This window comes from Liolophura sinensis, chromosome 1 (genome assembly GCF_032854445.1).
Source record: "Liolophura sinensis isolate JHLJ2023 chromosome 1, CUHK_Ljap_v2, whole genome shotgun sequence".
In the NCBI taxonomy this organism is placed as follows: domain Eukaryota; kingdom Metazoa; phylum Mollusca; class Polyplacophora; order Chitonida; family Chitonidae; genus Liolophura; species Liolophura sinensis.
The window spans coordinates 25,773,462-25,796,238 of record NC_088295.1 but is presented as its reverse complement, the minus strand read 5'-3'; the positions used below and the strand labels follow the sequence as shown (position 1 = coordinate 25,796,238).

Here is a 22,777-nt window from a genome sequence, read left to right as displayed (position 1 = left end):
ATTCTGGAAATACTCAAAATGCTGTGTTGTCATTATGCTTAACATACAATCACATAGGCCTGCATAATTTGAATTTTAACACAAAAAATTTATGCGTAGGATTACATGTAAGACGTTTAAACCCACTGTTAAATCAAGAGCTAAATGTCTGAAATTGGTCCAGCAGAATTTCAGTGTGGTCGATATAATGATATCTGTATACATCTGCCCTGGTGCGTGGCTTAAATTGAGGTTTTTCTTCTGGTACGCCGTTTAAGTTTGCATTTATTCTGCGCTCAGGCTAAATGTCATAATTGTAACTTCTCATTATTTTTTTTTTTTTATCATTCCACTTTGACATTCTGTAAATCTACGTTGTACCGGTACATGACTTCAGCGTGGCATACTTACAGGCCTATAGTTGGATAGATTAATGTAATTGCATAGGCCTTTGTATGTGTTTACGACTACTATTTTAATTTCACATCGGTGGCCTGTACCCAGGTGATTCTGCACGTGCTACTTCGGGCGGATTCTAATGACAATGTATGCTGATGGACTTATCCCTATTAAAGGTGGTTCATGTGATGTTGTGAATGCAATACACTAACAAGATACGAGTCAATCCGTGACCTTTAACCACATCCGGTTTGTAAATTTATGTTGGCGGGCGAGAGGTGGTGTCCACAGTGTACAGACGGATTTTGCAAATATTTAAGAATCTACATTGTTGCAAGAGAAGCCACAAAGGTAGAGCTTTTTATATACTACTGGCTTCTTGTTTGCAGACATCTTATTGCCTAGCCGATCACTTGCTGTTTTGTTATTTGTCAAATCTTCTGTGGACGAAAACTGAGCATTGTTCAATACCCGAATTAGATCTTTATGTCAAGTCTTTCTTAGGCTATACTGTTTTGGTTCTACGAGCAGATCAGTTGTTTTAATATAGTAGAATACTTTGATAGCAATAAAGTAAGGCTTATCAGACCAGGTTTTAAGCTCCTATATGTATGGATTAACTTGTAACATTCATCATCACCTAGTTTAATTAGCCAAATCGGCATTTCAGAGGTCTCTCGAGTTCAGAAGTCTGGCGAAGTCACGAATCTCGCGAGTTCACAGAGGTTTATGCGAGACAGGGTGGGTGCTCTTGCAAACTAATGCGACCAGAATGCGTGATTTTACGCTATTTGCTGGATTGAAGGTACATCTGGCATTCTCAGGTCTGTCGGCTCAAGGGCGCCATTAGCAGGTACTGTAAAATATCACGCCCTTTAGCTGCTTTAGTTTGCGAGAGGCCCAGGACTGTCTTGCCTAAAACTCCATGAACCTGCCAGACTCCGAGTAGGCATTCCAGGAATCTCACGAGTTGAGACGAGACAAGGTGGAGGTTCTTGTGAACTAACATGGCTAAAAATGATGATTTTACAGCAGCCACCATTGGGCCGACAGACCCGGCCATGCAAGATGCGTGAACTTGTTATCTTGTGGCCCAAATGACTGGTCCATTGACTGCTGTTTGTCCACAACATCTAACATCTGAACTGAAAGTAATTGCACAAGGTGGTATCATTCATGATACAGTCTGTATCAGATGATCATCTCATTTTGAACTAATTCCCGACTTATTTAAACGGATGTTGTTTCTCAGACGTGGAAGTTTTCAGAAAATGAGCTGCGAGAGAGCTTAGTTAGGTTTGAAGAGTTGTGATCTTATTTCCATATAAGGAACCGAAGAAGTTCAAAACATGCACACAATGAATGCCCCACCCAAGTAAACATTTGAATTCATTGACTGCTTGAGAGGAGTAATAAAGTTCAGTTTAGCATTATGAACATTCTGCTATAGCACGATAAACCTTAGAGGTACTAAAACAAATTCTTCCTAAGGATTCTAAGTATGTGAAATAAGTGGCATACCTTTCCACTTTAACAGTTAAATATGCATTGCAGGTTTCTTCAACTGCTGGCTGAAAGTTATATTGCTGTTTTACCATGGAAGTGGTCATGGTCATGACGACAGGTCCAAATAAGTCTATCAGAAGACAGGTTCTTCGATGGAAAGAGTAATATATACATGTACTCATAACCAGCATAGTTTGAACACTTGCCTCCTGAAGTGAACGCAAACTTACATCCTTTGCTGCATTTTGTATGAACTTGACAGATGCTGCATTGTGTTTGTTTAACTCCACCTGTAAACCTGACTGCCATCATATAACTGGAAAACTTTTGAGTACATTTTTAATGTCAGTACGTTATGTCAAATGATAATTTGTCTGTGTTTTAACACTTCAGCACCAAGTTGATGATGTCCCAGTTCTCTGCAGGGAAGAACCCTCCCTGGGCACGACCAACTGGTGAGATTCATTCTCTATCTATTATAGTGATACTGATAGCTCTGTTTGCTCTAACTGTTCCAATAATAAATAGAAATAGGCTCATTTTATTGTGAATAATTTACTAAATCAAATGTGTATGTATATGGCTAAATTATTCTTGTAGGCTGTATTTTCCTGATTATGTAGCTTGAGTTACATGGACTTATTTCACTAATGTACACAGTCTAGTCCAACAGACCTCTGCTTCATGTAGTACATTGAGCCCTGGCCAGTTATCTGTGTATTAGTCTAGCAGGAAAATTTTACTTACCTCAGTCACAATTTAAAATTGTTCCAATGTTTAGTTTGCATGGATTCATAAAGTCATTGAGCTTGCAGAAATGTCAAATGCTGTATTGGTAAGGCGTCTTTTAATAGTAATCATAGTCATTGAAATTTCAGCATATGTCAAAAGCCAAGATGCACTATGTTTTAAACTCTGCCCTCCATCCATGTGCCAGCTGGTGGCTTGAAAGGTAGAAATTTAGATGAGTAGAGTTTTAGTCATACCACTCCAAGACAAAGTATATACAATATGACCCTATTTTATTTTTGTTCCAGAGTTCATCAATGTGTCAGGGGCAGGAGGGTTGGGTGGTCCTAACCTAGGTCAAGCTCAGGTCCCTGGGGGCCCTCTTCTCCCCCATCAGCAAGGGGTGGCAGGCCCTGGACCCACGGTGTATACTGTGGCTGGCTCTGCTCCAGGCATGCCACAGCCACAGTTCGCTGCGGCCCAACAGTTAGCAGCTGTAGCCATCCAACAGGCCCAGGTGAGTGAAAAGTTGAGTCAGCAATGCCTTCAGCTTTTAAACACCTGTTAAAGGAAAATCATAGATACAAACTTTCTCCCTCGGGCTGCCCGGTTTCCTCCCATCATAAAACTGGCCGCTGTCGTATAAGTGAAATATTCTTGAGTATGGCATAAAACACCAATCAAATAGATAAATAAATAGATACAAACTTTAAATTTTAAATATTTCAACATCATTTGACCTGCATACAACATAGGTGTTATTTTGATAAAGTGGTTTTATTTTACACATACTCTATAAGTTGCTGGTTACAAAATACTGGTAACAAAATGCAATTTGTTCTCTGTCAACTACATAGTGCAGCAAGTTTTTTAGAAATATCATCGTGTAGCAAAACTGTTTGAGCAGTGAACAAGTTTCTTTTATAATCTTACCATATATGGCAGATCATACAGTTGTCCTGCACATGAACCTAGAGTTGATCATGTGTCAGATGTGATGTCAAGTTGAATTTGCACACGTACTGCTCAACCTGAAATGAATATTTAAAGCAAGTATTACTTGAATACTCTCTGATCTGTTTTTCAGCAGGGTCAAATACAACATGGTAATACCGTAATACCTCAGCCAGGGATAGCCATCCCCACCTCATTAGGGACAAATGCTGTCCCTCCGGTGAGTTACCCCAACCTCAGGCCAAACCAACAGCAGCAGCAACAACAACATCACCCCAAACAGAGGGTCTTCACAGGGACAATCACGAAACTTCACGAAAACTTTGGCTTTGTGGATGAGGATGTATTCTTCCAGAAAAGGTAACAAAACTGCCCTCAAACAGTGTTCAAATTACTTGTTGTACTTTACACATATATTGTCATTTGGAAAGGAGATGTTTGCAAATACAAGCACTTCAAGGAAGCGTGCAATTGTGTTGTGAGCGAGTTTTGTCATCAAATTGAAATTCACAGAACAAGCTTGCTCTAACAAGAACATTTTTAAACTGATTTCTAAATTGTTTTCAAGGCCTTTGTATTAAATTTTGTGATAAAGTACAGTTCAGTAATCACCAAGGCTTAATACAATTTATTTATTTATTTATTTGATTGGTGTTTTACGCCTTACTCAAGAATATTTCACTTATATGACGGCGGCCAGCATTATGGTGGGTGGAAACCGGGCACAGCCTGTGGGAAACCCACGACCATCCGCAGGTTGCTGGCAGACCTTCCCACGTACGACCGGAGAGAAAGCCAGCATGAGCTGGACTTGAACTCACAGCAACCGCATTGGTGAGAGACTCCTGGGTCATTACGCTGCACTAGCACGCTAACCAACTGGGCCACGGAGGCCCTGGCTCTATACAAAGATTTTGTTCAGATAATATTTTGGGCAACCATTAAATATTTTTTTTACTGCCGATTTTGACCATTTTGCGCTGACTACATAACCTGTAGACATTTTTCATGTTTTCCTACTGTTTTCAGCTGTGTGAAAGGCTCCATGCCTAAAGTAGGGGAGAGAGTTCTTGTGGAGGCGACCTACAATCCAACTATGCCATTCAAATGGAATGCAGCCAGAATCCAAGTCCTTCCAAATCAGGTAAAACATCAAGGCAGGATTGGCATATTTGTTTTCAGCTAATGGTTCGAGGAATCAGTTGATGTTAGCTTCAGAGACCTTTACGAATTGATACTCTACTTGGCTGTTATATCAGAAAAGGGAAAACCGTGATTCCGCGCTGGTGTTATTAATACATCATAGTGCATGTATGTTGGTCTTTAGTTTAATGGCATCAACTCGCAAGTTTTCAACCAGAAAATGTAATTTGTTATTTCAAGTTTGCTAAATTTTTGTCACTTTTTACTCCTTTCCATCTAGCCTTCAGTCAATGCTCAGGGCCCTGCAGGTGCATAGGTGGATTGAAGGGGTCACTACCCAACAGGACATGGTGCTGTCACAGCCCCTCCCCCCATAGGCATGGCTGGCCTAATGGGACCTGGTCCCATGGGAGGGCTGGGTGGAGGCATAGGAGCGATGGCAGAGGCATAGGTGGTCAGGGAGGGGTACCACTACAGCAGTCACAGATCATAGCTCAGCCAGTCAACAGGGCCCAGGTATGCTAACGTGTCCCTATTAAGGGACATTCAGAAGTTAACGAATCAATTTGAAAACATTGTGCAGATTGCAAGTTCTTAAATTTATTTGATGCAGTGTTTCAGGCAGATAGTAGCACCTGTGTGTGTGAAAGGTACTATTATCTGTGGAGAAGTATTCTATAAAACATCAATCCATATGTTTGGGTATATTGATTGACTTGGCTCTCTATGTAGGCTATGTCTTAGGTGGGATGAAAATGGTAATTCTAGACTATTCAAAAATAGCTGTTTATTTTGTGGTGGTAACTTTATTAAAAGACTGGTTTATTGGTTACAGACTAACACTGTGGTGGTTATCTTTAAGGTAATCAGTTTTGGGCATTCTTGAGTTTGTTAAATGAGGTTCTATCAGCAGTTCAGTAATAAGACGGTGTGATCAGAAGTAAGTAATAAGAACTATGTGATCATCAAGCCATAACTAGATCAGTCATTGCTGTTCTTTTCAGCAAATATTTTGAACTGCTGCTGGGATCGCAGTGGTGTAGTTAAAAAGACGCTTGTCTATCAACCACTAGGATTAATGAGGTGTGGCTTCAAACCTGTTCCTTGGATAGGGTATTTGTAGATTTCTTCACTCTTGCTGCTTGTGAGCCATTTGGTGACTTAAGCAGTCAACAACACTTTTGTGGCTGTTTGTGCAATCTAATGTTAGTAGGAAACCTCTTGACTTTCACTAACATGGTGGGCATATCCATGTGTCAAAGTGGAAAAGTTCGTCAGAAACTTGCCAGAGTTTAGTGGGTTTTGCTCTGCACTCTGGTATCCTCCACCAAAAAAGTTCTTAAGTATGGAAGTCATGTAGATATTTAAATCTGCTATTGAGTAGAAGATAAATAAAAACATTGTTTTCTACTTTTGCGTAACAGGAACAAGAGTAACCTCCCAGCCAGGCGCGCTGAGCAATGATGAGATATGATCGTGACAAAGATCGTGATAGAGAGAGAGAACGAGACCGTGGAGAGACGTGATCGTTTACGCCAGGTTAGGAAGAGGTCACGTTCCCCCCCCTGGACGACGCGCCTCCCCGCCTGTCCGCCCTCGCAGTCCCTTACGCAGACGACCTGTACGCGCTGCACCAGATATGTGACCCAGATCCCCAAACTTTCCTTTGACATGTGAGTAAGGGAGTGTAATGTTATTCAAACATTTATCACCAATTTAGAGTGCTCATTGTTCATATATGCACGTAGATTTAGTGTATTAATAGAGGAAATCTTCAATTTGTACTTGATGGCCATACTTAAGTGTTAAGAACTGATCAATCTTTGTAAAAAAAAAAAAAAAAAAAAAACCTTCTGTAGTAACTGTGTGGCTGAATCAGTCAGAAACAAGCAAAATATGTCACTTGAAAAAAGTTAAATTTTAGGGAAATGCAGTAACTAAAGTGTTTGATTAGGGTGACTTATGGTCCAGTACAAAGCAAAAACTAAAATTAATGATGTTTTGAAATAGGCTTTGAAGTAGAGTAAGTAAATTTTGTCATCTTTTCAGATCCATATATTAAAAATCCTGTCATCCTCTTTTCACTACATGTGGACATTTATCAGTATATGATCTTTCAGTCTACACCTTGCTTTTCTTATATTTCAGGCGAGAGGCAAATGTCATTAGTATAAAATCACGTTACAGCAATATGTACATTCCCAGCGATTTCTTCAACACCACGTTCACATGGACAGAGGCCTTCCCCCATGCCCGGTCTTTTCAGTTGGGGCAGTCTTGTAATTTTCATGTTATGCATAAAGATGTAGAGCCTCTGTCATCTGTGACTAGTCAGCCAGAACCAGCAGATGTTGACCACAAGTTTAGTGCCAAGGTAAGCTAGTGTCCAAGCTGCAGGCATCTAACGCACAGTGAATCAGGAGCTTCATACCAATGTGGTCATTGCGTGTTCTAGTCCAGCTCTTGTTGACATCCTCTGCTGTTTTACTTGAGAAGATCACCCACTCGTCTGAGAATGGTTGTGGGATTGCTGTGGGCCATGCCCAGGTCTTTACCACCATAAATGCTGCCAGCTGTCAAATAAGTGAAATATTCTTGAGTAAGCCATAAAGCACCGATCAAAAACAGAGCAGCCGTGATCTTTATGTAATCCTTGTCAGTATAAGCGACGTTGGCATTTCCGGATATGCGTCACTACACTTGCCACAACAGGGCAGCCGTGATCTTTATGTAATCCTTGTCAGTATAAGCGACATTGGCATTTCCGGATATGTGTCACTACACTTGCCACAACAGAGTAGCTGTGATCTTTATGTAATCCTTGTCCGTATAAGCGACATTGGCATTCCGGATATGCGTCACTACACTTGTCACAACGGGGCAGCCGTGATCTTTATGTAATCCTTGTCAGTATAAGCGACATTGGCATTTCCGGATATGTGTCACTACACTTGCCACAACAGAGTAGCCGTGATCTTTATGTAATCCTTGTCAGTATAAGCGACATTGGCATTTCCGGATATGCATCACTACACTTGCCACAACAGAGTAGCTGTGATCTTTATGTAATCCTTGTCAGTATAAGTGACATTGGCATTTCCGGATATGCCTCACTACACTTGCCACAACAGAGCAGCCATGATCAAATTAGCACCCATTCACGGACAGTTGCCTTTGAAATTTCTGGTTTTCACCGCCAATAAAATGGCGGCCATCAGAAATGCGAAAGTGACTCATTATGAAATACATGTTTTAATTCAGTAAGTCTAGTTAAGACCCATGTTGATTGATAGTATGACTCAGTGTGTCACTGACTGTTTCAGGTCATGTTGTTGGCCAGCCCGTCTATGGAGGAGCTGTTCCATGCTTCTTGCTCCTTAGCTGATGACCCCTCAGAAGTCCGAGAGAATTTCCAGCACCCCACCCGCCTGATACAATTCCTGGTGGGTCTCAGGGGGAAGGGGGAGCCCATGGCTATCGGCGGGGCATGGTCCCCTTCAGTGGACGGGCAGAATCCCGAGGAGGATCCGAGGGTGCTGATCAACACAGCCATTAGAACCACAAAAGCCTTGACAGGAATTGACCTCAGTGGATGCACCAAGTGGTGAGTTGTTGGCATGGGGTGTGGGGTGGGCTGAGAGTGGGGAGAGGTTTGGAAAGGCGAGGGGCACATTTCATTCTGAAGATGAAGGGTCCTCTCTTACAGTAGCAACTACAGCTGGTAGACTTGTTCATCTAGATGGACTCAGTGTGCCATTTTTAAAAATTCCAATATTCCCCGAAACTTGGAATCCGTGGCTTCTTACAAACACTCACCTCATAGGTGTGAACTCTGTTCGATGGTACTTCAACTCACCTTTAAAAGTCATTCTCGTGACATTTTGGGATTTTGTCTTGAAGACTGGACTATCTGCATTAGAAATCTGCACAGGTATGTCAACCTATTACCTGACAGAGCTTTGATTGGTACTAGGCATCTTGCTCCAGAACCACCTGATTTCCAACATCCAGTGTCCATAAACCTGTGAGATTTCAAATTCACTGGTGCATATAGTGAGTTGAAAAGCCTCCAAGACTGAATCTGCTAGAGATTTATGAATTACCTTTGAAGGTGTTGAAGAGCTAGGAGTGTCCATTGAATTTTAGTGCCCAATTCTGAGATGACTTATGTGAGATGTGGATGAACTCCATCTCATGATAAATGAATTTCTAAATGGTTCACAGAAGACAGACTTCAGTAGACGTATTCAAAATGTCCTGAAAGCACAATACATGCAATTTCAGTTACATTATTTTATTAAAGATAAAAAAAGAGAAGGCTGATTGAATTCTCTGTGTTGTTTCACCCTATGGAAATAGTGACATCTACAAAATGATTTCTTTCAACCTTTTGTAGAGTGAAACAGAATAAAGCCATGCTTATGTTGGTACATATTTATTAAAAACTGTGATAAAATAATTGATAAAACTTTCAATATTGCTCTTTCTTTTAGCATTTTCACTGAAAATAAATATAAATGTAAATGTAATATTTGATGCTTTCCTTCACCGATAAAGCAACCTGATGACGTTAAATCAAACTACGTTTTTGGGTACAAACAATATTATTTTTTCATCATAAAAATTCTTGTATTTTTTGTGGATGTGGAAAGGATCACAGAACTGAAGTATAAAAATAAGAAACCAGAAAAAAAAACAAAAAAACCAAATCAGAAAGCAAAAAGAAACAAAAGACATCTGCATCTGCATTTTGGATGTTAAATGTATATTTAGTCATTCAAACTGTAAATGTTTGAATTTTTTGTTACATGTTCATTTCTTTAATAAAGCACGACCTCTGGAAACAGGAGGAGGAAAAACATGAAAATGATGCCAGAATTAGATGAAAGAGCATCAAGACTTATTTGCAAATATGGATCTTTAATATTTTTTGGGATTTTTTTTTTTTTTTCAAGAGAAAAAGGTATTTTGAAGATATTTTTATATGGTGGATATTTGGGACCAACATTTGGTATTTATTCATTATATAATAATGTTCTAAATAAGGATGTGATGCTTGTCTAATAAATTTATTTGAATGTAAATTTGTTGTTTATATCGAAACATATGCGTTTAACCTAAATTGTGATAGTATTTATGAACATATGAAAAATATAAATATGATCCAAATTGAGGTTTAATATATTTGTTAGCTGAAAAGAACAAATTCTGGTGCAAAAATATTTATTAAACCTGTGTTACATCCTCATTTATGACATTATCAAAGACTATAAATACCAAAAGGTGGTCATATATACCCACCATACAAAAATTATTTTCACGTGTCTTTCTCTCCTTAAGGAAAAATCAGAAAAAAATATTGAAGACCACATTTAGGAATAACTTTTTGCACTCTTTCATCTGAACTTTATGTCATTTTTGTGTTTTCTCCACCTTTAATTTAGTTGTATCACTATATGTATATTGGTAAACAATTGTACTAAAGGGAGACAAATCTTACAAGCGATGTTAACTTATGTAGTGCGATGTAGAGTTATTACAAATGTTTAACTGCACATAAGCATACATCTGTCCACACACTGATATCAGTTAAGATCCTTGTTATTGAAAATAATATTAAATGTGAAGTTTTATCTTGTGCTGGATATTACATCAATAATCATTATTAACCTGCATGCCATGTTTGTGTCAACCTGATACCTGAATATGCCAGTATTTGTACCATGTCAATTAATCCATTTTTGATGTCATGTACATGGAATTAAAGCATGTGCAATGTACATCAAATTTTGCAAGATTCTTATATATAAATTTAAGCAGAGCTAATGTGAGGAAAAGGGAAACTAAAGCCAAATGTAGATAGCCATTTATATGAAAAAAAAAAAGTAAAAGAAACAAAAATTTGACAGTGGTGTCAAAATAATTTTGTAAGAAAAAAAAATGTAAAAATTTAACCTTCATTCATTAAGTTTTTAAGAACAGTTAAATGAAGCCTGTATGTAATAGTACATGCACGTGTAATTAGTTATGGTGAGCTGTTCATGTACATTTTCATTAAGATTTGGTACATTGAGATTCTGAAAGTTTTCACAAAAGTAAGCCCCCCCCCCCACTTGCTGTTGTTTAATGTAAGAAGGTTTATCAGAGTTCTGGTGATATGTGAAGATTCCCCATCAGCTGAAGTGTTTCTTTTCTCCTTCCAATAATCTAGTTGCCTTCACTTCAGACATTTACCTGAGTTATAGGCTACACCAGTTATTTATATGTACATCTGAAACTTATTTCTTTATTTGAGACTGCAGAAATTTTTGAGGTGCAAAACATTTATACATTCCTTTAAGTCACTCTTTTTAATTGTGAGATTAATAGATATTCTAACCTGTCCTGCTAGATAAAGCTATGATATAATTTCTGTGAGGAAACTACATGTACTTTGGGAACACAAGTGAAATCCTGTTAAAGTGGGAAGCATATTAATCTCTCAGGGGTTAGTCTGCTAAAATTGTGTTTGTCTTGCGTTACTGGCATGGCGCCCAGCCGACAGTCTGGTAGCACAACAGCTAAAAAGTCCTGAGTACAGCAACAACATACACATGGTGTTATGACTGATTAACTTTCTATTTCCTGACTTGCATGCAAAATTCTTCTTCTGTTGCACCAATTTTCTCCATGTGTAATTGTAATGTTTACATATAAAACAGAAGATCACTCAGCAAGTCAGGCGACGGAGAGTCATGTTTGTTGTTGTGCCCAGAGCCTTTTGCCTGTTCCGTTATAGGCTTGCCAGCTGCATGCTAGGTAACAGAGGGCACGTGTACATTGTAATACAAGGTTTTGTGAGAATAGTCAGTTGTCAGAAATCAGTGGGGACTAGTAAAGACTGTGAGACAATGTGAGTATGGCTGACTATCAGCCTAGCTGTAGCAGTGTTGTTTAGCATTGAGAGTAGGCCCCTCGTGCTCGGGATATGTAGTAATTGTTAACCCCAATCACTCTTCAGGTATCGGTTTGCAGAGATCCGCTACCTGCGTGCTGAAGAGACCCACAAAGGCCGGGTGGTCCCTGCTCGTGTAGAAACTGTTGTGGTTTTCTTACCAGACGTTTGGAGTTGTACCCCAACACAGCTGGAGTGGGAGGCTCTGCAGGCTGCGTATAAAAAGCACCTGCGCTCCAAGCTGAGCCCAGAAGATGGAATGGAGGCAGTCTCACAGGCACTGCATACTTTTGGTTTATTTTTTCTCTCTTTTATTGTTTACAGTCTTGGCCCTATGACCATCCCTTTTTCTTCCCTCCCCCCCACCCAGTCCTTTAACTCTCGGACCCTGGACATCATACTTGTAATCCCTAACTAAAGATCAAAAGCAGCAAGATGGCCTATTGGGTGCACATAACACAGCAGCTATGGTCCTCACGGGGGTTAACTAGCTTCATCACTAAGGGTCCTCGGGGACGGGTTTTTACATTTACTTAACGCTTAATGAGCAAACAGACATTGACGAGCACCAGATTTGTTTTGTTTTCAGGTCATCATGTACATTGTTGTCTGTCTAGGGAACCTTTCTCTTTCCCAGTTTACCAATTTCAGTGTGGACTGAATGCAGAATATTTCTATCACATTTAAAGATAACAATTTTTTTTATCATCAGTTTATCCCATTTTTTTTTTTTTTTTTTTTTTACGCCAACTTCCTTAATGTTTTCATTTATTCTAGTTTTAATGCTCAAAATTGTAATGTTGAGGGGGGGGGGACAGTAAATGTAACATTGCTGTTTTTGAAGTGAGCATCTCATGACGACTGTGAAGTCAGATGTTGTTTTCTTGCGTATCACCCTGTTCTAGGAGGATGAAGAGAGCGAAGCTATGGACGACTCAGAACATACTGATCCCACTCACTTTTCTGAGCTTGATCCTCGCAGCATGAAGGTAATGCAAACTGATATAACTGATCACATGTTGCAAGCCTCTAACCTGCCATGCCTGTTCAGCAGGGGTAAGTTAGTAATGTCATGCAGTGGCGATACATGTATGCTTCTCTTTGAGTCGGCTTTGTTAAACTGCTTAGTGGGAATCGGAGTACTGTAGTTCTTCAACTTTTTGGCATGTTTGCAAGGTTTTTATTCAGACATATTGTGAAGGCATTATTCTGTGTAGGTTGATAAAATTCCACCTTTTGTGAGGCCCTGAAATTGGCCAATCTAACCAATATAGTTTTGTCTCCAAAATCAACTTAAAAATGTGCATAAATTGAACTGAAAGTAGCTCTTACATATGTGAAAAGGTTGAGGAATTAAGGTATAAAGTGAATATCATTTCCACTGTTTTTTTTCAAGTTTTGAGTCCATTTACACCTGTTCCTCAGTATTGTGAGGTACATGTAGTCAATTTTAACCTGTATTTGTTTATGCCTGTTGTGAAAGGAATTTGTCGTCCGTTGACTGTGACTGTTCACGTAACAGGGTTTATATGAGGCCTTGATAACCGGGAATTTGAAATTGTCTTTTCCATGCCTTGGAAAGCCTGGAAAATCAGGCATCCTTTTTGTAGTTGGGAAAGTCTTGGAATTGAGTCTTTAGAGCCAATCTGAACTATAGGTTATAGTACCGGTATGCTGACGGTTTCCTCAGGAAATTTGATTTCCAACCTCTTCAAAATTGCTTAATGGTGTGCTGGGTACGTTGCTTCTAGCTTGTATAAGAGCAAAATATTTTTTCCACATAGCTTGGAAAATGTGAATTTTGAGACTGGAATAGCCCTGAAAAAGCATTGAAATTTGAGATGTGTAAGATGTATGAACTCTGCACAGGCTTTTGATCCTCATGTTTGGATCTTTATAAAAAAAGAAAAACAAGAACTCTTGTTTCAGTAAAATAAGTAATATACAGTGAAATATTTAGATACTTACAGGTAGTCAGTTATGTTGTTTGCTTGTAACCACATGTAAGTTATGACATGACAAAGCAGTTACAACACAACTTATTGGCTGCTATTATTCTTTTATTTCCTTTGTATACTGTTTGTTTTATATGACATAAATCTTGTTATTCACTTAATAAAGATTGTGCATGGAGAGGATCTTGTTTAAAAGTGAAACTTTACTTCTTCATTATTATCATTGCAGACATGTAGACTGTGTCAGTTTAAAACAGTGTATCATTCTGCAAGCTGCTTGATAATATCATGTCACCTTGTTTCAAATTAGCAAAGAAAAAAAATCCAAAATGTAAAAACTAAACCGATGTTGTGTCTGGAATGTAAAATTTGAGCTAACCAGAATGTGAAATGCATTTATGTTTGTGAATTACCCTTAATTAAGGTTGCTCTTGTTGGTTCACATGAGATGCTTAGTTTATGTTATATACATGCATCTCCCTAAAACAGCAACAAATCAAGCAAGCTCAGGAAGTTTAACCTGACATTATATTCCTGTACACATAGGGAGGACATTTAGTGCACTAGTTAATAAGAGATGGATGGGGTACTGGATCTGCTAAATGTTTAGGCTGTAATGGTGTTAGCGTGGCCAGTCAGAACATTGATTTTTGATGGAATGCAGATGCCCTGTGGCTGAGCTCCACAGAGCATAAAATTTGCACCATTTTTTGGCATTGACAGGAAATTGTTAATTATTGAGTGAGGGATGATCAGGCAGTGTAGAAAGATTTTTTTGTGTTGTTTTTTTCAGAATTTTTAAACTGATTTGATTGATCCTTTACTTTGTCCCTGTAGCTGGTAGATTTACGACGTGAACTGGAGTGTAGGAGCCTGAGTTCTCGAGGATTGCGCTCACAGCTTATCGCCCGTCTCACCAAGGCCATGAAAGCTGAACAGGAACAAGAAAAAGAAGAGGAAGGAGCGAAAAAGGAAGAGGTGAGGAGAGGGAAATGCTTTGGAGATGTGTTAATGGGCCCATGGGCATTAAACAGATAATGAACACAGTTAGCGAGTGCAGCAGACCTTCCATTCACACTAATTCAGTTTTGCTTGTATTTTCTTGACTTCAAGAAGAAAAATACACTCTCAATTCTTTTATGATAGTTCATTTGTTATTCGACGTGCTACTTTGATGCAGTGCCGGGTTGTGGGTAAAAAGTTGTAGTATTAACTTTTATTACCATAATTAAGTACATTAATATTCATTAATGGAATCCACAGCTGTCTGTCTATTCATTAATTTCATTAACATTTTAAAGGAGAATTTGACAACACGAGTTGTTTGTCATGTGTCATTATGACTTATTTGTTCTTCAAGATGTGTCGTAAAACTCAATGAATTTTCATATTTATGGGCTGAATTTTAATAACATGAGTGAATGTACAAGACTTGTTCACCTTATAGTTCTATTCATTTGAAGTTGACCGCAATTTTTCACCAAAAAATTCACTGCAGTTTTTCGATCAAAGAAACTAATATTATTTGTTTGAAGTGTAATGTGTTCGATTAACATCTTCCATTAGTTTCTGTCAGATTTGAATTGTTCATAAGTACATGAGTATCTGTTATTCAACTGTCATTTTTATTCTTATGAAGGCTTTAGCGTTAGAAGAATTAAAAAAGGAAGAGGCTATGAAGGTTGAGGAAAGCAAGGAAACAGAGAAGATGAGCAAAGAGGTAAATTCCAGGGGGCAAAAAGGTTGAAGAATTACAGTGAAGCTGTGCGTAACTGTGGAAGTTCAATTAATAAGGTTGTTTACATTGTTCTAAGCTTGTTTATGTGTGAATGTACACTGTTTATTATAAGTAGCCCGGAAAATGTGAATACTGGGTTTGAAATATCGTGTAAATTTGAGAAATGATTGGTGTATGAACCCAGTGAACATTAATAACATAAATGTCTGAGTGGTTCTTCATTGTCCAAAACAGAGAAAAAAGCATATGTCACTTTCCTAAATCTGTCATTTATAAGGGCTCATTGTTTTTGAGGATGTTTTGGTTGATTTCATGTAATTCTGAGTATGTGTCAAATGTTTCGTAAGTGTTAGAAATGGAAGAAAGTTTGGCTCAATTCCCGCTGTTGCTGTCCTTGGCATTTAGGTGCCATGAGTGATTTATACAAGTTTTGTTTGTTTTTAATAAGCCCTTCATCTTTGCTTCTTTGGTATATTAATAATACAGATACCCATAACCAGATCCTTTGAAAAACAAATGCGCATGCATGTGGAAAGGCAGTTTGCTGAAAAAAAGCAAAACGTTTAAAGAACCTGATTTCTGCAAAGTCCATTTATGTAAAAAGTTGTTAGGTAATAATTTATGCATGTAGCATGTCACGTGATCATAACAGATTTATAGTCTATGAAGCGCTGAAGGTTCATTGTCCTCTCTCTCATGTGAACCAAAATATCCTCAGAACTGATCCTTTTATCTTTATTAAATTTGCTGCATTAGCCGAAAGCCTGTGGAAATGATGTAGGACAGTAGTTTGTGGACACTTATCTGCTGTCTTGTATTCAGAATTCTTCTTCATATACGGTGTATTTCCAAAACTACTGATCCAGATTTGATGAAGCTTCACACGTGGATTCACCGGTTGGCTTTCTTGATCATATAAGGGAGTTGTCAGGGCAAATGGTCTTTGACTGGCCTCTTTGGTCAGATTTTGTCTTTGATGTTTATTTATTTATTTGGTTATGTAAGCTGTACTCAAGAATATTTCACTTATACGAGGGTGGCCAGCATTATGGTGGGAGGAAACTGGGCAGACCATCTGCAACCTGCTGGCAGACTTTCCCATGTACTTTTTGATTATCAATCCTATACATATTCTCCAATTTACTGAGCCATGGTCAGTGAAATTTCATGCATTGAGTCACTTCTGACTTGCCCAGATTAGATTTTGGTCGCTACAGATGACCTGTTAATCTACATTGTACTCAGATGTTATATACAAATTCATATATGCATGTGGCACTTATGAAAACAGTGTCTCCAAAGATGCTAGCGCAAAACAGTGATTCAGGAGCCGTCAACCAATACGGCTGCTGTGAGTTCAAGCTCATGGTGGTTTCCTATCTGGTCATATGTGGGAAGGTCTGCCAGCAACCTGTGGATGTTGGTGGGTTTCTCCTAGGCTTTGTTCAGTTTCTTCCTACCATAATGCTGGTCATCACTGCATAAGTAAAATATTTTTGAGTATGGCATGCGTAAATCACCAGTCAAATAAATAAATAAATAAATAAATAATTGTAAAACTGCATGCTAGACATTGACATGTCCATTCTTTGTGATTTGGGGGGAAGGAGGGGGTTATTTAGGTACAAAGCAGAGAGGTTTGGGTTAATGCAGCTTCATGTTTGTTTGCTTTTTGGGATTTATTCTTTGGTAAATCACATATATGACATACACTTCTTTAATTTTTGTGAAATACTGATGTGGTTCTTGTCAGACAGACATTTTACTGGTCAAAACTTTATCTATGCATCACTGTTTTTGTGTGTGAAAAGTATTTGCCATATGTGTACTATATAGGCTGTTCACCATATGTGTACTAGATAAGCTGTTCACCATATGTGTACTAGATAAGCTGTTCACCATATGTGTACCAGATAAGCTGTTCACCATATGTGTACCAGATAAGCTGTTCACCATATGTGTACTAGATAAGCTGTTCACCATATGTGTACTAGATAAGCTGTTCACCACATGTGTACTAGACAAGCTGTTCACCATATGTGTACTAGACAAGCTGTTCACTATATGTGTACTAGACAAGCTGTTCACCATATGTGTACTAGATAAACTGTTCACCATATGTGTACCAGATAAGCTGTTCACCATATGTGTACCAGATAAGCTGTTCACCAGATGTGTACCAGATAAGCTGTTGACGATAAGTGTACTAGATAAGCTGTTCACCAATCTAATCTTTGTTTCATGGGTACTTTGAGTTTCCTCCATCCATAAAGCTGATTATCTTCATATAAGTGACAATTTTTTATGTACAGTATAAAACATGTTATTTAATCAATCTTTTTGTTTTGTTAGGATGAAGATAAGAAGCGTAAAGATGAGAAAGAGAAGGCTATACAAGAGCGTCGGTACATGCTGCCTGACAGCCCAGCCATCATTGTACACCCGTCCTCCACAGCCAAGGGAGGCAAGTTTGACTGTACGGTCATGTCCCTCAGCCTGTTGCTGGACTACAGACAAGAGGACAACAAGGAACATTCCTTTGAGGTGTGTTGGCATTCATGAATGGAAAACATGGGTGCTCCAGGGGAATGCCATCCCAATGGCTGAAAAATATTATATTTGGTGCGAAAACTTCCATTTTTCCATCAAGAGTATCATCTTGCGTTCCAAACAAACTTCGTCATCATGTGGCTGAAAAATTGTACAATGTTAAGCCCCAAGCATTCATTCATTCATTCATTCCAAACAAACATCAGAATACCTTCTTAACATGAATAGAACTCTCTGGATCAGGCAAACCATTGGAGAAATGGAAATATGATTGCTCAACAAGGTCACAGTCCCACATTTTATGGCTGTTTCACTGAAGAGCTTGCTCTATACAACAAGGTCACAGTCCCACATTTTATGGCTGTTTCACTGAAGAGCTTGCTCTATACAACAAGGTCACAGTCCCACATTTTATGGCTGTTTCACTGAAGAGCTTGCTCTATACAAGGTCGCAGTCCCATATTTTATGGCTGTTTCACTGAAGAGCTTGCTCTATACAACAAGGTCACAGTCCCACATTTTATGGCTGTTTCAATTAAGAGCTTGCTCTATACAAGGTCACAGTCCCATATTTTATGGCTGTTTCACTGAAGAGCTTTTGTAGTGGGAAGAACTATATTTTCTGACATGTCTGTGAGCATGGTGCACCCTTTGCTGACTTCTGACGTCCTGCAAAGTACAAGTCTGAATGAAAACTAGCTGTGAAATAACCTGCCACATGCAGAGAAAATACCTGTTGATTTTCATGCTAAATTGGGTTTTCAGCTGAGCTGTACAGTGCAGTTAAATAGTTCCCCAGCTTAAAGGCAAAGAAACTTTTTATCATTTAAGGTAATCATCATGAGAACAAACAATTTCTAACAGTATCCAGAAACTGAGACTGAATTAATTTAATAGCAGCTTTATTGAGGACATATTGGGTGTTGAGGATGTCTGGTAATCTTGTTCTTTAATAGGAAATTCTTAACTTTATGCTGTTAAACTCTCATGATTCTTCAGGTGTCGCTGTTTGCGGAACTTTTCAATGAGATGTTGATGAGGGACTTGGGTTACAGCATATACAGGGCTTTGTTATCTGCCCCTGAGAAGAAAGAGGAAGACAAGAAGGAGAAGAAGAAAACTGATGGTCATGACAAGGAGAAGGATAAAGAAAAGGAGAGAGAAAAGGAGAAAGAGAAGGATAAGGACGGAAAAGAGGCAGTAAAGGTGGGTGAAGGTATTTGTAGGGTGTGGCACATTACAAATATTTTCCATATCTCGCACCCATTTAAAATCAGCAACTTAAGAATTTGATTATAAGTATAAAATTACATTAGCTGTGTTAGTTAGATTTTAAATTCGTTTTCAGAAAGCAGAATGTAATGAGTTTCCTCAAGATATGCAGAGGAAGTCCATCAAGATATGCCTTTGATAATAAACACTATTTTAAGATACAAAGATCTTGATAGAGTTGCAGAATCGCAGTAGGTGGAATATTCATTTGTCTGTCTCATTCAAGTCGGTCTAATAATGACACTCTGCAGAGAATTGTTTTTTTGTATAATCTCATACTTTTAGTTCAGCCGATGTTTATTTCTGTTGAGTAATCTTGATGATAATTTAGATGGATGCTGCACTGTAACCTTGCTTTTCTCTATTAGTTATATCTGCAATAGTGGACTGGTTTTGTCATGTTTGTTCTCTGTGAAGTGATGTAGAGTAAGGTGTGATAATAAGATGGTTAATTGCATGTGTACTGTGTAGGAACCCATCACCAAGAAAGCCAAATTCGAAGATGCAGATGTAAAGAAGGAGAAAAGCAAAGATAAGAAGGTGGGTGTGAACTGTAGATCACATAATGTTATTTATGTGTTAAAGGATACACGAGAAGTTACTGTAAAACAAAGACTATGGTTTTAAGGAAATTGAAAACAGAAAAAAGTGTTCATTGAGGCATATTTTTTTTAACCCCTATATTTTGTGCATATTTTTAAGAATAAAGTTATTGTGACAGCTATCACTGTTGAAGCCAGGTCAAATACGAGTTTAAAGCTGTTTTTTTTTTTATGCCCCAAGAAGAAAGCCGAGAAGCATTTTTGTACTTTTATATATTAGACTACAAAAAAAAAATTTCAGGTGTTTCATGTATCCTCTAACATTAGAACTTACGAATGTTTTGTGTCTAATAATAGGCTCTTGGATCTGTGTGAAGGACTGAAGTGTTGTGTGTGTCTACCTTATTCCCTCAACCTTTTCACATATGAAATGTCAACTTTCAGTGTGAATTATGCACCTTTTTAATTTGATTTTGGAGACAAAAAGTACAATTTTATCAGTCTACACATAATAATGCCCCCAGAATATGCTTGAATAAAAACGTCACAAACATGCAAAAAGGTTGAAGAGTTATAGAAGACCTATAATGTAGGAATTAATCCCTCTAAGTGAACTTTGGATTTCTTCTACATCAACATTAACACATTCTTTGAGCATGCCTGTATATTGACGTATATTTCACCTACTGGATCTTGTCAAATAAACAAATTGTCATTGTGTGTTTATAGGATGAGAAAGCAAAGAACAGTGGCAAGGGAAGTAAAGATACAGAGAGTGAGGAAGCCAACCCAGAGGGAGGTGAGAAAGAGGAGGAGGAAGAGGGTGGAGAAAATGAGGAGATGGAGGAGGAAGGAACAGATGACGAGGTGAGGAGTCAGAAGGTAGATGAGGTGGCTTGGAATAGGGAGGTTAGGATGAGTAAAGATAAAGGTGATGAGGTCAAAGTAAAGATAAGGGTGAGGAGGTGATGAGGTAACGGTAATGGTGAGGAGGTGAAGAGGTAAAGATAACAGTGATGAGGTGAACAGGTAAACATACGGGTGATGAATTAATGATTGATTATAACAACACCACATCTGCAATATTCACCATATCATGGTGAATAAGGGCGAGGAAGAGAAGGTGTAAAGATAAGAAAGTTGAGATATGGCAGTGAGAAAAGGGGTAAAGATAAGGGTGATGAAATCTGGGGGATGAGATAAGAGGTGAAGGTAAGGGTGATGAAATATGGTGAGAAGGAAGGGATGAAGTATAGTGAGAAGAAAAAATGACAGATAAGGGAACAGATAGGGGTGATGAGGTGTAGAGAGGAGAGAAGGGAACAGATGAGGGTGATGAAGTGTAGAGAGGAGAGAAGGGAACAGATGAGGGTGATGAGGTGTAGAGAGGAGAGAAGGGAGCAGATGAGGGTGATGAGGTGTAGAGAGGAGAGAAGGGAACAGATGAGGGTGATGACGTGTAGAGAGGAGAGAAGGGAACAGATGAGGGTGATGACGTAGCAAAGAGAGAAGGGAACAGATGAGGGTGATAGGTGTAGCAAGGAGAGACGGTAACAGATGAGGGTGATAGGTGTAGCAAGTGGAGACGGGAACAGATGTGGGTGATGGTTTTTAGTGAAGGTGATAGTGGGTGAAGGAGTAAAGATGTAGGTGATGAGGTGAAGAGGAAGGGTGAGGAGAGGAGAAGGGGAAAAGATGATGTGAGGGTTCTGAATACAGAGGCAATGGAAGGAATGTTGTTGATGAAGAAGAGAATAACTGCGTACGTAAAACTTAGTTGGAGTGAGAGAGTTATGAAAAAAAACTACACAAGAGATCTCTGCTCTGGAATTAGGTGATATTCAGGTTGTTGTAGATTAAAAGAAGAAGTGTAACAATAGTTTCATGTAGAACTTTGTGAAAGTTTGTAAAAACTGGTATAAGGGTTGGTGATAAATGTAGATTGTAAGCTTTAATTTGTCATGTGTATTGTGGTGCTTTTAGCCCTGTCCTTGAAAGAGATTGTTTGGGTATTGTTTTTAGGTAGAAAAAGAGACAGAAGATACTGAAGATAAGAAACCTGAAAAGAAATCAAAAGGTAATTTATCAGCGTTGACAGACTGAGTTGGAATTGAGTGAAGAAAATTTACTCAAAACTAAAGGTTATAGCTGGCCTTTGTGTATTTTAACTGAACATTATGCATATCATGATTTTAAATATAGTATCTGTTAAAAAGCTAACATACAAAGACACCACTTCAAAGCAATAAACATGTGGATGGTTGTGGGTTTCCCCCAGGGCTGTGCCTCGAAAAAGTTGAAATTCTTGATTAAGGCGTAAAAACATAAATGAAATAAATAAATTAAACCAATAATCTTCTTTCTTGTTTTAATGATTAATGCTTTTAATGCTTAATTATTTGTAAAAGTTTTTCCAAGCAATTCCAAACTGACATTACAGCTGTTCACATTTTGTATGAATTTTATATTGTTTCATGCCTTGTAGATAAACACAGTAAAGATAGTAAAGTGACGAGGAAGCGGTCCAAACGTACCACTGTGGACCCTCATCTACTGCTGGCCTTTGTGTATTTTGACCAGAATCATACAGGTTACTTGTTGGATAAAGATGTAGAAGACATTCTACATACCATCGGTCTTCAGCTATCCCGAGCACAGTAGAAATATAAACCGAATACGGAGAAATAGGCTATTAAATGTCAATGCTGGTACAGGTACAGGTAGCTGATTACTTGCATGTCAGCATCATTACCGAAAGGTATTAGAAGGGCCCACTTTATAAACTGTGTTACATACGATTTGTGTAATAGTGTGGAATATAAGGTCTCTCAAATTACGTTACGAAGTTTTTCGCCAAAGTCATGTTTACGTTTATTGGAGCTGTTGTAGGTGAGGTTTTATTGTAATGGGCTCACACCTAACTACTAATTAGAGGAAAAAAAAACTAATTAGAGGAGTATCATGCGAGTGCCTTGTAACTTGTTACCTGTGTATTGAGTGTTGTTGGTGCATATCTTTTGGTCTGTTGAACATCTAAAATTCTGTGCCATATTCTCTGACTAAATTTGAGGATACA

At 38.4% G+C, this 22,777-nt stretch overlaps 1 protein-coding gene across 1 annotated transcript in view; it reads left to right on the top strand.

Annotated features, from left to right (window-relative positions):
* Positions 1 to 633: 633 nt before the first annotated feature.
* Positions 634 to 22,777, top strand: part of LOC135473193 (cell division cycle and apoptosis regulator protein 1-like) — a 31,432-nt gene continuing 9,288 nt past the window's right edge. Inside the window, 21 exon segments of the mRNA XM_064753064.1 lie at positions 634 to 729; positions 2,278 to 2,339; positions 2,922 to 3,130; positions 3,701 to 3,927; positions 4,597 to 4,711; positions 4,991 to 5,018; positions 5,715 to 5,823; positions 6,179 to 6,223; positions 6,225 to 6,383; positions 6,859 to 7,084; positions 8,034 to 8,314; positions 11,711 to 11,921; positions 12,550 to 12,633; positions 14,437 to 14,577; positions 15,239 to 15,319; positions 17,690 to 17,881; positions 18,887 to 19,093; positions 19,631 to 19,699; positions 20,431 to 20,568; positions 21,724 to 21,778; positions 22,187 to 22,359. Of these exon segments, the coding sequence (XP_064609134.1) occupies positions 2,288 to 2,339; positions 2,922 to 3,130; positions 3,701 to 3,927; positions 4,597 to 4,711; positions 4,991 to 5,018; positions 5,715 to 5,823; positions 6,179 to 6,223; positions 6,225 to 6,383; positions 6,859 to 7,084; positions 8,034 to 8,314; positions 11,711 to 11,921; positions 12,550 to 12,633; positions 14,437 to 14,577; positions 15,239 to 15,319; positions 17,690 to 17,881; positions 18,887 to 19,093; positions 19,631 to 19,699; positions 20,431 to 20,568; positions 21,724 to 21,778; positions 22,187 to 22,359 (2,802 nt within the window). The 5' untranslated portion in view covers positions 634 to 729; positions 2,278 to 2,287.